Source organism: Callithrix jacchus, chromosome 6, assembly GCF_049354715.1.
Source record: "Callithrix jacchus isolate 240 chromosome 6, calJac240_pri, whole genome shotgun sequence".
Lineage (NCBI taxonomy): Eukaryota > Metazoa > Chordata > Mammalia > Primates > Cebidae > Callithrix > Callithrix jacchus.
The window spans coordinates 37,876,901-37,897,441 of NC_133507.1; the positions used below are offsets into that span (position 1 = coordinate 37,876,901).

The 20,541-nt window shown below is 34.0% G+C and overlaps 1 protein-coding gene across 7 annotated transcripts in view; it reads right to left on the reverse strand.

Annotated features, from left to right (window-relative positions):
• Window positions 1-20,541, reverse strand: part of GLS (glutaminase) — an 81,266-nt gene that overhangs the window by 37,074 nt on the left and 23,651 nt on the right. For 4 of the 7 annotated variants that reach the window (XM_078327080.1, XM_035304223.3, XM_078327076.1 and 1 more), the window contains 4 exons: window positions 16,585-16,748; window positions 12,021-12,079; window positions 1,389-1,421; window positions 1,245-1,303 (listed from right to left, as the gene is read on the reverse strand). In XM_078327080.1, coding sequence (XP_078183206.1) covers window positions 1,245-1,303; window positions 1,389-1,421; window positions 12,021-12,079; window positions 16,585-16,748 — 315 coding nt within the window. Of the gene's footprint in view, window positions 1-1,244; window positions 1,304-1,388; window positions 1,422-2,210; window positions 2,245-2,782; window positions 2,833-8,823; window positions 8,916-12,020; window positions 12,081-16,584; window positions 16,749-20,541 lie in introns of those variants that run through there. The other 3 variants (XM_078327079.1, XM_078327077.1, XM_078327078.1) reach the window with 3 other exon arrangements.

Below are 20,541 nucleotides of genomic sequence, written 5' to 3' on the forward strand. Positions count from 1 at the left end.
CTGTTTATATACAGTTTTTTTAGAACACAGCCTCAAATTGTCTATGGCTGCTTTCTACTAAACAGCAGAACTCAGAAGTTACAACAGACTGTATGGCCCACAGCTTAAAATATTTACTGTCTGATTCTTCAAAAAAAAAAAAGTCACCAAGCCCTAGTCTATGAAACAAGCAGCTTGCACTCTTTAAAAATAAAAGCCATTTAATAAACTTTTTAAAACCAAGGATCTAGAGCTGGGGAATTGTTCTAAGTAAAGAGACAAAACAGACATCGTAATAAATACAATATGAGAAACTTGACTTGTTCCTGAATCAAAAATAATAATTAAAGTTGTAAAAGACACTTGGGGAAGAGTTGGGGACATTCATATATTGATTAATGTCATGATATTTTAAAAATCAATGTTAATATTTATACAAGTGTTAATGGTATTGTGGTTATGTAGGAGAATGTCCTTATTCTTAGATTATATATGCTTTCTTATTTAAGGGTGAAATATCACAATGTCTATAACTTAATTTGAAATTGTTTCAGGAAAAAAAAAAGAGGTTGAGAAAAAGCAAGTATGACAAAAATATTAGAAAATATAAGTAAAAGATTTCAGATATTTATTTCTTCAACTTTTCTATAGACTTGGAAATTCTAAAATACAAAATTGGGGTAAAAATCAAATTAGCCTGGAACAGAGAGGTAAGACATGTACTATAAGCAAAGATAACATTGAATAAGCACCAGTAATTTGAGATAAACTTGGGGTCTCTTCTGATTGTAAAATGACCTATAAGAAATTTGTCACTGGGCGCGGTGGCTCACGCCTGTAATCCCAGCACTTTGGGAGGCCGAGGTGAGTGGATCATGAGGTCAAGAGATCAAGACCATCCTGGTCAACATGGTGAAACCCCATCTCTACTAAAAATACAAAAAATTAGCTGGGCGTGGTGGCGCGTGCCTGTAATCCCAGCTACTCAGGAGGCTGAGGCAGGAGAATTGCCTGAACGCAGGAGGCGGAGGCTGAGGTGAGCCGAGATGACGCCATTGCACTCCAGCCTGGGTAACAAGAGAGAAACTCCGTCTCAAAAAAAAAAATAAAGAAATTTGTCAAAACTATTTAAAGAATTTTTAAGTGTTTCTGTCATGTAATTTAGAAATCATTCATTTCCCTCTAATAAAAAAAGAGCAGATCAATTCTAAATATACAGTGTGTTTGTATCTTTACATAACAAAAACAGTATTTAAAACACTCACGTTGCATTACTGAATCCAACATATTCGTTACCCGCCATCTTATTCAAAAACTGCATGACCTATAAACCAAAATTAGGAAATATTAGTAATCAAACAAATATGTAGAGAATGTGGCATAAAAACTGAATGACATGTTGCACTTACATAGTCAAATTTCTCAGCATTATTTACTCCTTGCTGCAAAAAAATAAGAGACATAAATACATTAATATAGGTACCACCAGAGTTAAGTTTCAAGCTAATATCAAAATTTCAAACAGCTACCATTAAAATTAATATACTGCATTAGTAATTTTAAATTTAGGAAATAGTTCTAAAGTAATTTAATATTTATATAAACTTTTCTTACATGTTCTTTAATACCCATATGTTGAGAATGCATCAGAATTACAAAGGGAATGCTTTATTTTAAGTATATCTTTACCCAACCGAAAGTTACAGAATTTTAAATACAAGTTGCCATGAATTCCCTTATCTTTCTTGACAGCACATATTTGCTAAAATGTGTTATTTATTTAATCTTATATTTTAAAAAACTTAAAATAAAGTTTCACCCTTCAAAAAAAATACATATATAAAATATGATTTCAATTAAGAACAATCTACTTGTATTTTATTAAATCCTTAAACTAATATTAGAGTTAGAAAAATGAGTTATGCTGCAAAACTAACTAATCTTTTATAATTCTAGTATATGCAAACATTCTGGTTACATTTTACTACCGTAGAGAAAACTCTACTCTTAGTAGCTCTTACTTGTTATAATAATACTTGAACTAAAAAAAAATTATATTTCACAATCTCTAAAAAGCTAGCTTCTATTGTATTTAGTATTATGCCAATTCAGAGTACGGAAGATGTATTGTTTCATCACTTTCATTTCTGACATGTTATCTATTATAAATGTCAATAGGAAAAACCTATGTAACGTAGATCAGTTCAAGTAGCCAAATGGTTTCATTTTACCTCGGCGAAGTTTACAAAGCAGTAAGTTGTAGATCTGAAATCAAACGTATTAATTGGTGATATGCACCCAAAAGAAACAATACATCTCTAATTTCTAAAAGAGGCTTAAATTAAAATAATTTGATGACTAAAAGTTTTTAAAACTTTTTCTTTTACTTTACACTCAAAAAAAATCCAAAACATTATACTTTAAAATATTATGGAAGGAAAACCTGTACCAGAGAATTATTTAATTGAATAAAGCCAGGTTCATTCTTTACAAGAGGATTAGAGTGTGGCTGACAATATGTGAAAACCTACAAATCAACTTATTTAAGAAAGACATGCAATCACATATATACAGTCAGTAGCTGGAAGGAACACCATACTATTTCATCGAAATTAGGCATTAACAAAACTTCAACAAGATTAAGCATAATTTAGTTACAGCCATATTGTAATCACTATCTATGTATTTTCTCTAAAGTACCCTTTGACATAATTTTTTCTTTCCTTATACTATACCAGAAATCAAAATGTAGAAATGTAACTCCAAGGCTGTTCAATGAAAAATAATTAAAAGAAGAAATTACCAACTTCATTGAACTGTTGCAGTTGTCAAAATATTCCATAGATCCTAATGCTGTAAAATATGTAACAACATTTAAACCACAAAAACCTTCGTAACCTTAGAAAAAGCACAAAAAAACAACTTTTTTGGAAACGGATGTCAGCATTTGCATTGAGATGTCATATGGACAATTACTGGTTAAACAATGAATGTAAAATAAACAAGTTACATTGAACTTTCATTCTGTGACCTAAACTGTACCCTATAAAACTTATACAAGTTTTCTTCATTGGGCTATCATGTTTAATATACAAAAATAAAAGCCATTCAACTCTAGACTATGGTCACATAATTGGTCTATTTGGTGACTTACTAAATTAAAGCATGATTAAATTTTGCTTTTACATTGTTTATAAGAAAAAACTGGTATTTACCAATGTCTATCATTATACAACATAATATTTTGGGTAAAGTGCTCAAAATGCTCTAGGCAGATTATGTAAATAAAACAAAACAAAATACAGGCATACCTCATTTTATTGAGTTTCACTTTATTGTGTTTCACAGATACTGCATTTTTTAAAAAACTGAAGGTTTGTGGTAACCCTGCATCAAGTAGGTCTACTGGTACCATTTTTCCAACAGTATGTGCTAATTGTGTGTCTGTGTGTCAAATTTTGGTAATTATTATTATATGTCAGATGATATAAGACATCTGTGATCAGTCATTTTTGCTCTTACTATTACACTTGTTTTGGGGTGTCACAAGCCATCTCCATGTAAGAGGGAAACTTAACCTATAAATGTTGTGTATGCTCTGACTGCTTCGCTAATTGTCCACTCCTATCTCTCTCCCTCTCCTTGAGCCTCCCTATTCCCTGAGACACAACAATATTGAATGAAAACAGGCCAATTAATAACCCTACAATGGCCACTAAACATTCAAGTGAAAGGAAGAGTTGCACATCTCTCACCTTTTAAAAGTTAGAAATGATTATTAAGCTTAGTAAGAAAGGCATGCTGAAAACTGAAACAGACCAAAAGTTGAGCTTCTTGTACCAGTTAGCCAAGTTGTAAATGCAAAGTTTCCTCTACATTTCTTTAAGTTCTTGAAGGAAATGTAAAAAGCTACTTCAGTGAACACATGAATGATGGAAAGCAAAACAGCATAACTGCTAATATGGAGAAAGTTTGTGTGGTCTGCATAAAAAATAAATAAGTAAAACTAGCTACAACATTCCCTTAAGCCAAAGCCTAATTCAGAACGAGACCCTAAATCCTTCAATTCTATGAAGAGAGGGAGGTGAGGAATCTGCAGAAAAGGGTTTGCAGCTAGCAGAGGTTGATTAATGAGGTTTAAGGAAAGAAGCCATCTCTATAACACAAAAGTACAAGGTGAAACAACAGCAAGGGCTGATGCAGAAGGTGCAGCAAGTTATCCAGAAGATCTATCTAACTTCAGTGATGAAGATGACTACACTAACAACAGATTTTAAATGTAGACAAAACAGCCTTTTATTGAGATGACATCTAGGACTTTCATAGTCAAAGAGGAAAAGTTAATGTCTGGTTTCAGAGGACAGCCTGACTTGTTAGGGACTAAGGCAGCTGGTAACCTTAAGTTGAAGCCAATGCTCATTCATCATTCCAAAAATCCTAGAGTCCTAAATAGGGTAGCCTGCCTGTGCTTATAATAAAGCCTGGATGAGACCACATCTGTTTGCCACATTGTTTACTGAATATTTTAAGCCCACTGTTGAAACCTATGGCTCAAAGTTGTTTTTTTTTTTTAAATAGAGAGGAAGTATCACTATATTCTGCAGGCTGGTCTTGAACTCCTGGGCTCAAGCAATCCTCTTACCTCAACCTCCCAAAGTGCTGAGATTACAGGTATGAGCCGTCATGACCAGCTAGAAAATAAAATATTTCTTTCAAAACATTACTGTTCACTAACAGTACATCTGGTCACTCAAGACCTCTAATGGAGACATACAAGGAGCATAATGTTTTCATGCCTGCTAACACAACATCATTCTGCAGCCCATGGATCAAGGAGTAATTTCAAGTTTCAAGTCTTACTATTTAAGAAACACAGTTCATAAGGCTATAGCTGCAATAATAGTGATTTATCTGATGGCTCTGGATAAAGTAAACTGAAAATCTTCTGGAAAAGATTCACCATTCCAAATGTCATTAAGAGCATTCGTTATCATGGAAGGAGGTCGATATATCAACATTAATGGGAATTTAAATGAAGTTGATTCCAATCCTCACAGATGACTGAGGGGTATTCAAGTGGAGTAAGTAACTGCACATGTGATGGAAATATCAAGAGAACCAGAAATAAAAGTAGAGTCTGAAGATATGACTGAGTTGTTTCAATCTCCTGATAAAACTTGAACGGATGAGGAGTTGCTTTTCATGGATGAACTAAGAAAGTGGTTTCTTAAGATGAAAGCTACTTCTGTTAAAGATGCTCTGATTATCATTGAAATACAACAAAGCATTTTGAATATTCCATAAACTTAGTTCATAAAGCATCAGCAGGGTTTGGGAGGATTTACTCCAATTCTGAAAGAAGTTCTACTTTGAGTAAAATGCTGTCAAATAGCATTACACGCTACAGAGAAATCTTTCATAAAGGAAGAGTCAATTGATGTGGGAAACTTTACTGTTGTCTTATTTTAAGACATTGCCATAGCAACTTTCGGCAACCACCACCTTTAGCAACCACCACCATGATCAGTCAATAGTCATCAACATTAAGACAAGACCTTCCACCAGCAAAAAGACTAGGACTCGCTGAAGGCTCGATGATCCTTAGAATTTCTTAGTTATAAAATATTTTTTACTTAAGGTATTTACACTGTATTTTTTTAGATGCAATATACTGCACACCTAATATAGTATAAACACAACTTTTGTATGCATTGGTTAACAAAAAAATTTGTATGACTTTTTTTGCAATCTTCACTTTAGTTAGGTGATCTACAATATCTCTGAGGTATGCCTGTATTGAATAATTGCATTGACTGAAGAATGTTTCTCCCCAAAACTTCCCCATTTAAATGTAAAGGTATTTGATTATTGTTTGTTCATAGTATCTATCCTGGAAATGGCATTTAACTAAAGTCAATAAAATTTGTCTGCCTGCGTATCTCTTGGAAAGACTTCATGTACCCCAAAGATAGATGAGATCTACTAATCATTAACATGTCATATTAATACTGAAAAAGTTACAGTAAAAAGCTTATTTGCAAAGCTCTTAGGAAAAGCACACACATACATATACAAAATCGAGTAAACCACCCCCCCAAACAAAGGCAAAACTAAAAATGATTTTTAAAAAATCATTATTTTCATCATTATGTAGTAGTAGGGCGAGTCAGGTGGAGAAACAGATGTTAACAAAAGTAAAAGCTGGGCATGCATATGTGAGGGCTGGCCATACTAGTCTATTTTATGTATGTTTGAACTTTTTCACAATAAAAAAAATTAAAGAAAAAATATTTACTTGCTAATAATTCCCATACTAATTTGAAAGATTTTCCTTTTTAGTATTTTTCTTTCCCATTTGAAATAGTAATTGATTTTTAGTTCATCTATCAGTGGGTATTTTCTACTGCTAGAATGAACTCAGGAGTAATTCTCTCTTCCTATTTTTAATTTTTACAGATGTGTGAATTGAAAAACTTTGCTTATAATGGATAAGAAGACTGAAATTTAAAAAGTTTTGTTATAGCAATGTTACTCAGTTCTTTACATGCCTCCAGCTCATGACACGCCAAAAGTCACAGAGTACTCTAGCCTGAAAAATTATGCTAGTGCTCTTATTAACTGGGAATATACTTAGATCCTCTTTAGATTTTGTTGAAACCAAAGAACTGGAAACAACCTAGTAGTATACAACAGGACTTATTACCAGTCATTACAATGGTTCACATCCTTCACTGACTCTAACATTTCAAAATGTCCTCTTTTTTGCTGATGGGCTAATAGGTTTTTACAACCTGAAGCAGTGCACCGTACTAAAATTTGAAACACATGAGACCTATGTCTTCCTTTTGGAAAATACGAGGACACCTGGACTAAAGGCAGATTAATTTTTTAAAATACGCATAAAGAAACAGATTTTGAAATTGACTTATCTTAAAACTATCAATGCCCCTTTATTCCTTGGAAAGAATTCTAAGTATGGAATCCAAAGATATATTTATCCCAGTTTGAAGATTACTATACAAGCATTATTATTATATTTTAATTTTGAAAAAGTTATAATAATTTGCAGTAAATACAGTGGAAACATTTTTAAAAGAAACTAAATTGCAAGAAATATACTAATCAAAATTTCGAATCCACTCACCAAATGATTTTTAAAAACAAACCCATATGGGTTGTTTGAAAAGGGTAACCAGATCCTGATACCTGAAAATTATACAAATTTTTCTATAAATATGCCTATCAAGTTACAAAATTTGCAGTTCTTTGAAGAATACTGTATGAATGAAAATTTGATAAAGAGGCATTGAGTTTTAACATTGTCTATTAAATAATATAACTATATTGCAGTGTTTTAATACTGTTTTTACAGTGTTATTTATGAACTGATTTATGTATCATACTTCATAATACACGTAAAAAACGCTGTTAAGGATATCTGCCAATAAATTTAATACTAAAATGGCTCACTTAAAGTCAATGCATTAATCAGAGTTATTTTAGAAGTATCTCACTTGATTCCATTCATAAAATATGGAGTTACAAGCCAATTAAAAATTAAAGATCCTAGAAAAAAAGTGCAAAAAGAGGTAACTAAAAATGATTTTATGAAATAGTCTTATGATATAAAATGCTTTAAAGCCAAACAGTATTAGGTAAATAAAAAATAAGATACTTCAGGTAAAAGAAGGTTGTTCTAGATCTAGTATTTTCACAGATTAACCCTAAAAATAAAATAACAGAACTATTTTCAGTTGACAATAAATGCTCTACCTTTCATTAAAAAAAAAAGGAAAGCATAAACTGATATAAACATGAAATAAATAAACCAATATAATCCTGTCTTCTGAATGTTGCCTGTCCAAGACATCATTCATTATTCTCAGTCACGAACCACTTAAAAAACCTGCCTTATAAGCAAACCTAGCACTTTATTGCTAACATGACCAAACTGAACACTGCGTAGACATTAAGCTTGTCTGGATTTTCAATGAGTATGCTTAAATTGTTTAAAGAGAAAAAAAAACCCTAATTTTTACAATTCAAGAATACTTTTGACTAAAGAAAAAATAGAGCTTCTTTCTTTAAATGACAAAAACTGGAAACCACCACTAGAATGAGGCATGCCAAGTAGAGTGGCTCACGCCTGTCATCCCAGCATTTTGGGAGGCCAAACTGGGAGGATCACTTTAGGCCAGGAGGTGGGGACCAGCCTTAGCAACATGGCAAGAACCTATCTTTATAAAATGTTAGCCCTGCATGGTGGCATGTGCCTGTGGTCCCAGCTACTCTGGAGCCTGATGTGGCAGGATCATTTGAGCACAGGAGTTTGAGGGTGCAGTGGGCTTTGACTGTATCACTTCACTTAGACTGGGCAACAGAGAGAGACTTTGTCTCTAAAAAACAAAAACAAAACTCTGAGAGATAAAAATACATAAGACAGTGTAAATTCGATTTCTAACATGAAAAAGTATTAAATATGGCAATTATTTTGCAGTATGTTGTCCTCATTTTCCTACCTTAAACCCTTAAGTTATCACTAGATCTTAACTTTTAAACTAAAACTCCGTGAAATTTTTGCCACTGGGGAAAAAAAAGTATATAAGTATACTGCTATGTCATATAAAAATAACTGTTCCTTTCAAATTTATTTTTATTCTTTCCTTTTAATCAAGCAATCACCCCTTATCACCATCCCAAATAAAACAGATTATAACAAAAAGTATTCCTTTAAAGTTAGCAGCTACCACAGAGAAAGAGAGGAAGTATAGTATCCTTATGTTTTTTTAAAAATTATGTGCATTTTAAGTATAAAATGACATTTGTTTTTAAAAAGGTATTTACCTATATAGCTTTGTTTAAAATTTTAAATATTGGAGTTTTCCTATAAGCTTAGTAGTTAAGAATTTATGCAACAGGCTCCTTCTGTCCAAATCCTCCTTTTTTCCACAATCTGCTAATCCTTTTGAACATTTGCTCTGCCTCTTCCCCCATTTCCTGAGGATCACCACCAATCCTACAAGGAAAAAATATCAACACTACAAAATTATGAAATCAAGAGTCTTACTAAAGACTCTACTTAATTTTGGGGTGAGGGGAGTAACATGAAGAAATGATTTTAATGGTACCATGATAAATTCCTGAATTTTGAAAGAAAAGAAAAATCACAAATAGGCTTAAGGTCATCAATTAAAAGAGCTAAAAAACAGAATTCACCTCTACTAGCCATGGTGAAATATCCGTGGCTTTGGGTACTCAGATGCAAGCACCTTGGAAAAGGGCCTGTTTCTTTACTGACTAATTCCAAATAATAACTACAGCCATTTGGTACCAAATGAGATACAACTTTTAAACCAATAAATTATTATCGTTTGAACCAGTTCAAATTAAGAAAATATTACTTCTGCATTTTGGGCAATATAACTATGCCAATTAAAGTTAAAGATGTCATCAAGAGAAATGGCAAACACCTACGTTAAAATGGCAGAGTCAATTGTAATGAACAGCAAACAGAACATCAGGAGATTTAGTTAATGCCCAATTCTTCTGCTGTTAACAACCTTGCCAGGCTCTCAGTTTCCTCATCTATATAAAATAAGAGAGCTCGACAATGTTTAAGCCCTTTTGGCTATGGTTTTATTACCTAAATTTCAAACCAACACCATTTATAAATATTATGTCATCCATCCTACAATTTGTAGAGATCACACATATAAATTGATTCTTTCCTTAAAAGATTCTAAGAAAATATTACATATTCTGGAGCATTCAATTTTACAAAGGGTTATAGCAGGCTTTCTTCTCCAAGATTTGTATGAACTTCATTTAAAAAAAAAAAAAAAAAGCACTTGTGAGACACATGCTAAAAAACAAAAACTCAGGAGAAAGTGACCTTAAATATAAACTATACCCTAAAGCCTCATTTCCAACTTTACCAGTAAATTTAAGTTTTTATAAAACTCAGTGATCAAATTTGTAGGTCCAAGATGACTCAAATTTTTACACTGTTGAATTCTATATATGCTGTGTTTATGTTTTAACTGTTTCTATTCACTCATTCTAAAACGTAACTCAATGTATAGTTTACGGCTCATGACTAAACATGGCAAGTGAAATTAATAAATGATGGTGTGATAATGACCAGACATGCAATTCCCACATGAAGCATTTCAGTGTAGTCTGTTAAGCCCATGAATCATTAAATGAAAGATTTTTAACTGTGTGCAGTTAAGGAAGTCTTCTGTTAATTATTTACATAAGCCCTTTTTTGAAACTATGCTTAGTGTACCATGTTAATCTCTCTCCAGTTTAAGAATTCAATTTTGGTGTTTGTCTCATCAAGCATTAACATATACATTACAGTAACTTTCCTTATTTCTAATTTTAAGTTACTTGTTCAAATCTGAGCAATTATTAATGAAGCTTTTCTTTCATCACAGTATTTATTGAATTTTATTATAAGGACCCATTTACTTGTGCATTACTCATACTACAAAGTAAGCTATATAAAGGCAGGACTGTGCCTTGCAAATAATCACATTTTTCAAGTTTCTTTCACCTCAAACTGACAAATTTCTCCATAGCCTATTACAATTAGTTACATTTTAAAAACACTTGGCTATAACACATACTTCATTAGAGTTATAAGAATTAAATGGGCCAAAGTAAACATATAGATTCTTAAGATACTAGCCTTCTATTAAAAAGCTTTTTCGCCTGGGCATGGTGGCTCACATCTGTAATCCCAGCACTTTGGGAGGCTGAGGTGGGTAGAGCACAAGCTCAGGAGTTCAAAACCAGCCTGACCAAGATGGTGAAACCCCCATCTCCACTAAAAAATACAAAAAACTATCTGGGTGTGGTGGCAGGTGCCTGTAATCCCAGCTACCCGAGAGGTTGTGACAGAGAATTGCTTGAACCTGGGTAGTACAGGTTTCCGTCAGTCGAGATTGTACCACTGCACTCCAGCCTGGGCGACAGAACAAGATTCTGTCTCAAAAATAATAATAATTAAAAAATCTTTTTCTCATAGATATAAAACCCTTGAAAGTTAAGAAAGGATTTCTAGTATACAAATTAGATGAAGTTTTGTGAACTGGGGCACGGGTATCATTTATAGTCAAACATCCTTCATGTAACCAGGGTACCTCATCCACAGTAATGTATTTACAAAGCCATGTAGTTATGCTTTACTCTAAGTTGGAATAAATAGGCACAGATTTACCAAAGAAGTATACAAATGCTTCCAAACACAAAATTTATTTAAATAAATAAAATTTATAATTAGAAATTAAAAATCTGAAAAATCTAAAATCGTGTGATAGATTTAAAAATCTATTACAAGAGAACTATTTTCAAATACTTATGTCAAAACACTAGATCTTCCAATTATTAAGGCAAACCAAACAATTAAAAAAAAAAAAACTCCTTATAATGCAAACTTCAAAGCATAAAAAAATATAACTTAATAATTGGAATGAACCTTATTTAATTATTTTAATTATGGCACGATTTAAGTAAAACAAATAAAACAAGTTCAAATAAAAATTGTGATTTCAGCTCATCAGAGTATCAAAGACTTGAGAATATTCTAGGGTAAATGTACTTTGTCTTAAACAAGTTCTAGAACATTTGTTCCTATACATACTAATAACAAATATATGGTAAAATGCCTTTAATTCTATTTATAACTGTTCACTCTAGAAGAGCCAAAAGGAAAAGAAAGGAAAATATCAAAACTTAAAAAAAAAAAAAGCCTCTATGCCTTTCTTCAGCAGAATTTAAATATTTTCCAGATCTTCAAGTCAAGAGTAAATAACTGTTGGAATTTACAGTGAGTCATCTGTTTTTAATCTTGGCCTTGAAATGACTACATCATTTATTTTGAAATAATGATTCTAACTCTATACCATAAGACAAATTTTTTAACACCAAGAGAAAATTTTTCATAATTCTACATAAATAATCCCAGATTCATCTTTATGCCTTAGCTATTAAAAACAAAAAGTTTACTAGGTTAAAATGAAACATCAACATTTTACCTTTATTAATGAAGTCACAACAATTGCTCCAGCATTTACCATAGGATTATGTGGTTTATCTGCAAAATATAAAAGCAATACCATTATTTCAAATGCTTACACACTTGACTAATATTACTACATTAAAATAACCTTGGAAAAAAGCACAGCTAACATAAATTCAATTTTGCTTTTTCTAAGTACTTTATTTTTATCTTTATATACAAGCACTTACACAGAAGGATTTCAAAACACAAACAAGAGTTTTACATAGAATAAAATTATAAGAGTTTTTTTTTTAAAGAGACAGAGTTTCACACTGTCACCCATGCTGAAGTGCTGTGGCAAAATCATGGCTCACTGCAGCCTTGACCTCTCAAGCTCACGTGATCCTCTGGCCTCAGACTCCCAGGAAGTTGGAACCATAGGCACATACTACACCTGGCTAATGTTTTATAGGGAATATTTTTAGGCTTTCTATATTTCCTGACAGTAAAGGTGTATCTTTGTATAATTTTAAAGTTACTTAAAACTTTACATTCATCCAAACTCCTTCTTTTTTTTTTTTTTTTGAGACGGAGTTTCGCTGTTGTTACCCAGACTGGAGTACAATGGCATGATCTCGGCTCACCGCAACCTCCGCCTCCTGGGTAAGCAATTCTCCTGCCTCAGCCTCCCGAGTAGCTGGGACTACAGGCACGCACCACCATGGCCAGCTAATTTTTGTATTTTTAGTAGAGACGGGGTTTCACCATGTTGACCAGGATGGTCTTGATCTCTTGACCTCGTGATCCACCTACCTCAGCCTCCCAAAGTGCTGGGATTATAGGCGTGAGCCACCGCGCCCGGCCAAACTCCTTAATTCTTACAATAAATAAGAATTTCAAAACTCAACGGATTATATTCTCATTCACTGCATGACACAAACGCTAAAAACCAAACTCTTGGGGAGAGTGAAAACATCTATTTACAAGCAGACTTCAACGTTTTAATTTATCTACCTGGTGGTTACCAGAAGTGGGGGAGGGGGAAGAAGGGATTGCCAGATGTTGGTCAAAGGATACATAATTTCAGTTAGATAGGAGGAATAAGTTCAAGAGATCTATTTTATAACATGATATAGTTAATAACAAGTATTATATGTACTTGAAAATTGTAAAGAAAGCATACTTTGTTTTCTCATTAAAAATAAATATATGAAGTAATGTATATTACTTTGATTTAGCCATTCCACAATGCATATATATTTCTTTTTTTTTTTTTTTGAGACAGAGTTTCGCTCGTTACCCAGGCTGGAGTGTAATGGCGCGATCTCGGCTCACCGCAACCTCCGCCTCCTGGGTTCAGGCAATTCTCCTGCCTCAGCCTCCTGAGTAGCTGGGATTACAGGCACGCACCACCGTGCCCAGCTAATTTTTTGTACTTTTAGTAGAGACGGGGTTTCACCATGTTGACCAGGATGGTCTCCATCTCTTGACCTCGTGATCCACCCACCTCGGCCTCCCAAAGTGCTGGGATTACAGGCTTGAGCCACTGTGTCCGGCCTGCATATATATTTCAAATCACTATGTTGTACACAATTTTATGTCAATTAAAAATAAATAAATAAATAATTATACATTTTGGGTTATTCATAATGCCTAGTTCCAAAAGTTAAAATATTTGTTTTATATCTGATTCTTAAAATGAAGATTTGCCTATTCCAAATTATACTAAAAGAAGTTTGCTTTCTCTGAGACCACACAAAATGAGAACACTTGCTGTCTCAGAAGAATATTATGTGGCAAGAGGGGGCCAAAACCTAAAAATTTTCCAAATATTATCTACCTGAAAGAAAAGCCCATGCAGAAAGAAAGAAGAATTTAGAAATCAGATTGTGCTAAATTACTTTATACCTATATTTGTATGGATGTTCATTAACTGCCATTTCAGAGTTTTGACATTATCAGGCTTAGAACCTATATTCCTAGAAGGCTACTAATGTATGTATTCCAAATGGTACCACAAAAATGTGAGTATTAAATATTTTCCAAATGATACATACTCTGCAAATGCTACATAAACTATACTCAAGATGTCTTAAAGAACACTAAATCATTTCACGGCATGACAGCCCAATTTTCAGAAGTATGTAATTGCTCACTCTGCCTCTGGCTCAAAATCCAGACATCTGAACATCTGGAAATCCGCCAGAGAGAATGTAACACAACACCAGCCTAACTGCAGTTTAAAACCTTGATCTAAGACCTATGACTATGAAATTTTCTTCTTTCCTGCTGTCATAAGACAGAGTTGATGGATGTAGAATTTTTAATTTAAAAATATTTGTAAGTGGCAAAAATAACATACGAAATACTAATAAAGGCTAACATTTGAAGTAATGACATAGCAGAGCATGTACTGACAAAATGAACATGGGTGACATCTGAAATTTAAGGACATATTTTAAACTATAATGCAAAAAACGGATCAATTTTAACAAGTATTTATTTTCCCCCAAGGCAGTAAAATACACAGCCTTCTTTCATATTATATCAAAAGAAGCTTTCAAGCTGCTTAGCATATGAACCTTATAAGGGTTTTGTTCACAGGTAAGGCTGAGTCAAACTTTTGCTAAATTGTCTTCTGTAACCTGCAGTCAGAAAAGTTATTCCAAGAACCAAGGCCCATGTACCCTCCAAATCTGTTAACAGTACAGACAGGGAAAACTACATAAATAATCTGTTGGTTAAACTGATCACTATAAGGTAGAAAAAGAAGACTTCCCTGGGAGATGATAGTCTGCAAAACTGACATCTCCATAAAGTAACTTGTTTGCTCACTTATGTGATAAAAAATATCAGCCACCTCCTACCACAGGACCAACACTTTCTATGCTGCAAACATTTTTAAATTGCTGTTATTAAAAACTACTACAATTTCTATATCTAGTCACTATTTCCGTATTAGTCTTAATAAATCATCACAATCTTATAAAGCTAGCATAACATTAATATATTTTAATTTTACAATTCTAGATGTACATATATACATACACACCAAAAAAGTATATGGTTTCACCAAAAATCTACCCTTGCAATTTTAAATATGAAGGAGATCCTCAAATTGCTTTTGCTGGGGCTAAACTAAACTGGGCTCAAGAGCTCAGACTCTAAACAGAACTCAGGAAGATGTAACATAGTAAAGCCTTTATTTACCATTACTTTCAAGACTCGTGGTGGTGGCTCAGGCTTAGAAAAATGTCCATAAATATGAAGGCAAAACCTCTTGTTGAACTTTATATTTTGTTCTTATATAAGCAATTCTAAACTCCTGATTTCTTATTTTTTCTTATGTAGAATACAGTATCAATAATTCATGATTTCTAAAACCATAAATGTACATGGCAAAAATTCATTACTTGCACTGTTAAGCTCATTTGCTCCAAGTCCATTTTATTTTTTTTTTGTTTCTGAAATCTTCTATAAATTACTATATTTGTTTTCCTTAAATATCTCTCTCAAAATCAATCAATTTACGAGACACATCCATTCTCCTTTGCTTTTCACGGAAAAGTATTAAATTTTTCTTTTAAAATATTTGATTATTTGTAGAATAACAGTACTAATTCTTTCAATATTAAATCTAGATGTCAATGAGCTTAGTAAATAGAGAGCTTCTACACATGATGTCCTTATTGAAGTTGTTAATTTATGGTAACATCTATAAAATCAAATTTAGCATCAGAATAAAAAGGTTATGGTAAAATAGGAAATAAAATATAATTGCTTTCAAAATAAATAGAATAAGAAGCATAAGAAAATACCACTCTTATAACTTTATCTTACAAACTAATAAAACAATAATGAGTATAAGGCACATTTCATTTTTTGATACAGCAGAAAGAAAAAAACGTATAAAAGTGTATCTCTCACAGCCTGTACTACAACCATCACTTTCACTCTTCAATTCTGCATCTTAACTCATCAATCAGAAACACAGCATATGCTTAAAAGATCAAAAAACAGAAACCAAACCATAGGAATAGTTCAGCCTAGTTTACACTCAGCTAAATGATGTTTAGACTTAAAATCTCTATCAGATCAAACTAACTACTTTCGTCCTTCCCTTTTCTTTTGAATTCTTGTAATGACTTGTTATCCAAGCATTAAACACAATGCGTTTCTTTCAAATTTTTTAATGTTATAATGAGAAAAAGTAAAAACACTCACTAAAAAATAAAAATCCTCATGGGCCAGGCACGGTGGTTCATGCCTGTAATCCCAGCACTATGGGAGTCCGAGGCAGGTGGATCACCTGAGGTTGGAAGTTTGAGACGGGTCTGACCAACATGGAAAAACCCAGTCTCTACTAAAAATACAAAATTAGCCAGGCATGGTGGGACGTGCCTGTAATCCCAGGGAAGTTCACGTTCTCCCTAGCCCACTTCCCAGTGGTATGAGATGCCTAAAATTCTCTCTCTTGATTGCATAGAAATCACATGACAAATAAACACTTTTAATTTTAATCAAAAAATGCTTAAAATCATTTAGATTTACATAGGAAAATGAGACATTTTTTCAACCAATGTTTATGTAATTCTTACCATCTTCATTCAAAAATAGTTTGTTGAATCTTAGTCCACTCGGCTCTTTTCCAACATATCGATGCACATATTCAGTTCCAAGATCATTAACAGCAATGGCATATTTCAAAGGTTTTACACAGGACTGCAGACAGAAGGGAACTTTGGTATCTCCAATAGAATGCCTATTTAAAAGGAAATTTTAAAAAATAACATCAACTGGGAAAAAGTGTAATCGCATAGTTGGAATTATTCTTTTTACATGTTAATTCCAATTTATAAAAATTTCCCATAATTCAACCACAAGTTTATGTCAAAATTAAAGAATAAATATAAGTACTGTCATTCTTTGATATCCGTGAGAGGTTGACTCCAGGAGTCCCTGTGATACCAAACTCCACAGACGCTCAAGTCCCTTATATAAAATGGTGTAGCATTTGCATATAACCTACACACATCTTCCCATGTGTTTTAAATCATCTCCAAATTATGTGTAATACCAAATGCAATGTAAATGCCATATAAATAGTAGTTGTACTGTGTTATTTAGGGAATAATGACAAGAAAAAATATGTCTGTACATGTTCACGACAGACACAACTAATCTATCTTTTTTTGCTCAAATATTTTTGATCTGTTATTGCTTGAATCCACAGGTGCAGACTCCATGGATACAGAATTGACCATATGTTTATTTTAAGAGGAATACTGTGGGGAAAAAAAAGCAAAAGCATAAAAGTATTCACACAACAGAACTATGGTTTTAAAGTAGATAATAAAATATGTAATGTGGAAAGTTTCCTCTGCAGGCAAGAATGTAAGAGCATGCTCCTCCTTCCTCCCACCTGTATTCAGTCACGTAAAATAAATTAGCCCTTTCAGAAATTATTCACCTTTTTTTCACTCATAACTGTAAGCTGTGACTAAACCACAGTTAAGGAGCTAAACAAAGCTCAGTTTATATCCAATACTATTCTCTGAGACCCTGTCTATAAATCCCTCATCTTATGAACCACATCCAATCACAATCCTGGCCCCATTAAAAGAAAAAACAGCCGGGCGCGGTGGCTCAAGCCTGTAATCCCAGCACTTTGGGAGGCCGAGGTGGATGGATCACGAACGAGGTCAAGAGATCGAGACCATCCTTGTCAACAAGGTGAAACTCCGTCTCTACTAAAAATACAAAAAATTAGCTGGGCACGGTGGCGCGTGCCTGTAATCCCAGCTACTCAGGAGGGAGGTGGGAGAATTGCTTGAACCCAGGAGGTAGAGGTTGCGGTGAGCCGAGATCCCGCCATTGCATTCCAGTCTGGGTAACAAGAGCAAAACTCCGTCTCAAAAAAAAAAAAAAAAAAGAAAAAGAAAAAACATCCAGTTTTATAAACCTGACAGAGCTGGCAGTAAGTTCCAGTAGGCAATCATCAATTACCATGGAGATAAAAGAACAAAAAGAAAGCTTTATATTACCACCAAACTGAGAGGTACATGAAGTAGAGAAAAGATTTGGGAATGAAAAAGTTCTGGCCAACCAAATTATAATGTAAGCTTCACAAAGGCAAAGATCTTTGATATACTTACTAGAATATCCCAAGTTCCCTAAACAATGTCCCAACACATCACAGGCATTCATTCATAGTGAAAGTCATTCATTAGTGAAACTGGGCACTATTAACCACCCCAAGCAGAGGGTGGCAGAGACATCAAAGGTCAAACAAGAATGCTTACCCACCTCACTTCTGAGTGTATTATAAAATATAAATACATATGAATAAATACCAAAAGTATATTTTTCCTATCAACTTTATTTATAATGTATAACCATAACCTTACACTATATAGTTACATTATATAAGATTATAACTTCAAAAAAAACTTCAAACTTGACAATCATTCTAAAAAATGATTAAAAGCTTGTCTTATTACCTTTGGATTTAAAAATACATATGTTTTAGTTCTAAAGTCAACTTTCTGAATTCTCTAGATAAGAAAACTAAGAGACATAGAGAATATTTAAGAAGAGAAAAATCATACCCAAGTATTACATGATAATAATTTCCTTCAAATTCAAAGACTTTCATTACTGGATAAACCATTTCCTTAAATGCAAAAACAGGAATACCATTCCCTACTGGGATTTGCTTCATGGGATAAAGTCACAATGTCTTTTCATTTCATTGTGTACCTTCAGAGCACACAACATTTAATTCAACATATGGTGACTGTTCAGTACATTTTACAAGCCCAAATGAAAAAAAAGCCATATAATAATAAAAGAAAAAAAAATGGACTAGAAGAGATTTAGGTATTCATTTTACCTTTGCCAGTATCATGTCAACTATGGGCCTCAGATTCCTTATCTTCAAAATGAAGGGGCTAACCCATATATTTTTTATTGTAAGTACTTGAGATTTTTTTAGCAAAAAAATTAAAATCCCCCGCCAGCGGGCCGCTCCGCCCCGCGTGGGGCGCGTCCCACCGCGCGCCGGGACCGGGGTCCGGTGCGGAGTGTCCCTCGTCCTGGGAAACGGGGTGCAGCCGGAAAGGCGGCCACCCCCTTGCCCGTCACGCAACGCACGTTCGTGGGGAACCTGGCGCTAAACCATTCGTAGACGACCTGCTTCTGGGTCGGGGTTTCGTACATAGCAGAGCAGCTCTCTCACTGCGATCTACTGAGAGTCAGCCCTCAACACAAGGGTTTGTAAAAAAAAAAAAATTAAAATCACCAAGTGTAGTGGCTCACGCCTGTAATCCCAGCACTTTAGGAGGCTGAGGCAAGCAAATCACAAGGTCAAATGATCAAGGCCATCCTGGCCAACACGGTGATACCCCTTCTCTACTAAGAATACAAAAATTAGCTGGGTATGGTGGTGCACACCTGCAGTGCCAGCTACTGGGGAGGCTGAGGCAGGAGAATAGCTTTAACCCAGGAAGCAGAGTTTGCAGTGAGCCGAGATCACGCCACTGCACTCTAGCCTGGGCAACAGAGCAAGACTCTGTCTCAAAAATTAAAAAATTAAAATCACCTAAAATGAAAGTCCTTAGAGTCACAAATTTTTGGCTGGGGCAGTGGCTCATGCCTATAATCCCAGCACTTTGGGAGGCCAAGGCAGGAAGACTGCTTGAGGCCAGGAGTTCAAAATCAGCCTGGGTAACATAAAAGATCGAATTTTCATTTAAAAAAAAAAAAAAAGTTTTAATTGCAACATTATCTTGAAAAGTAAAATCTAAAATTACTTTTAGTAGTTTTAACAAAATTTACGTAAAATTACAACTTTTTTTTTTTTTTTTTGAGATGGAGTTTCACTCTTGTTATCCAGACTCGAGTACAATGGCATGATCTCAGCTCACCACAACCTCCCCCTCCTGGGTTCAAACAATTCTCCTGCCTCAGCCTCCTGAGTAGCTGGGACTACAGGCGCGTGCCACTATGCCCAGCTAATTTTTGTCTTTTTAGTAGAGACAGGGTTTCACCTTGCTGACCAGGATGGTCTCGATCTCTTGACCTCATGATCCACCCGCCTTGGGCTCCCAAAGTGCTGGGATTATAGGCGTGAGCCACCACGCCCAGCCCAAATTACAACTCTCATATAAACTTTTCAAGCTATATTCACTTACAGTTGTACATCTTATGTAAGTTATATTTTAATAAAAAAGAAACACTTTAATAAAAAAATAAAAACCAAAAGAATATATCACTGAGCCAGTCTTGAAATGAGTGAAAAAAACATAATTTTCTGATACAACCAGTTACAAGATGATAATAATCTTTATGCCTAATTCCCAGCACAATGAAAAGAATCATTCTTAAAAAAATATTCTAGAACTTTGCCATTTTCCAAGGGCCTCTCTTAATTCTTTGATTTTTAAATCAAATCATTCTCTTTAAAGGGCCCTCACATCACTATCCTTTTTATAATTCTGCAAGTTCCTCATCTGTCAGCAGCTATGCCTGCAATGTAAGCAATTCCCAAATACTGC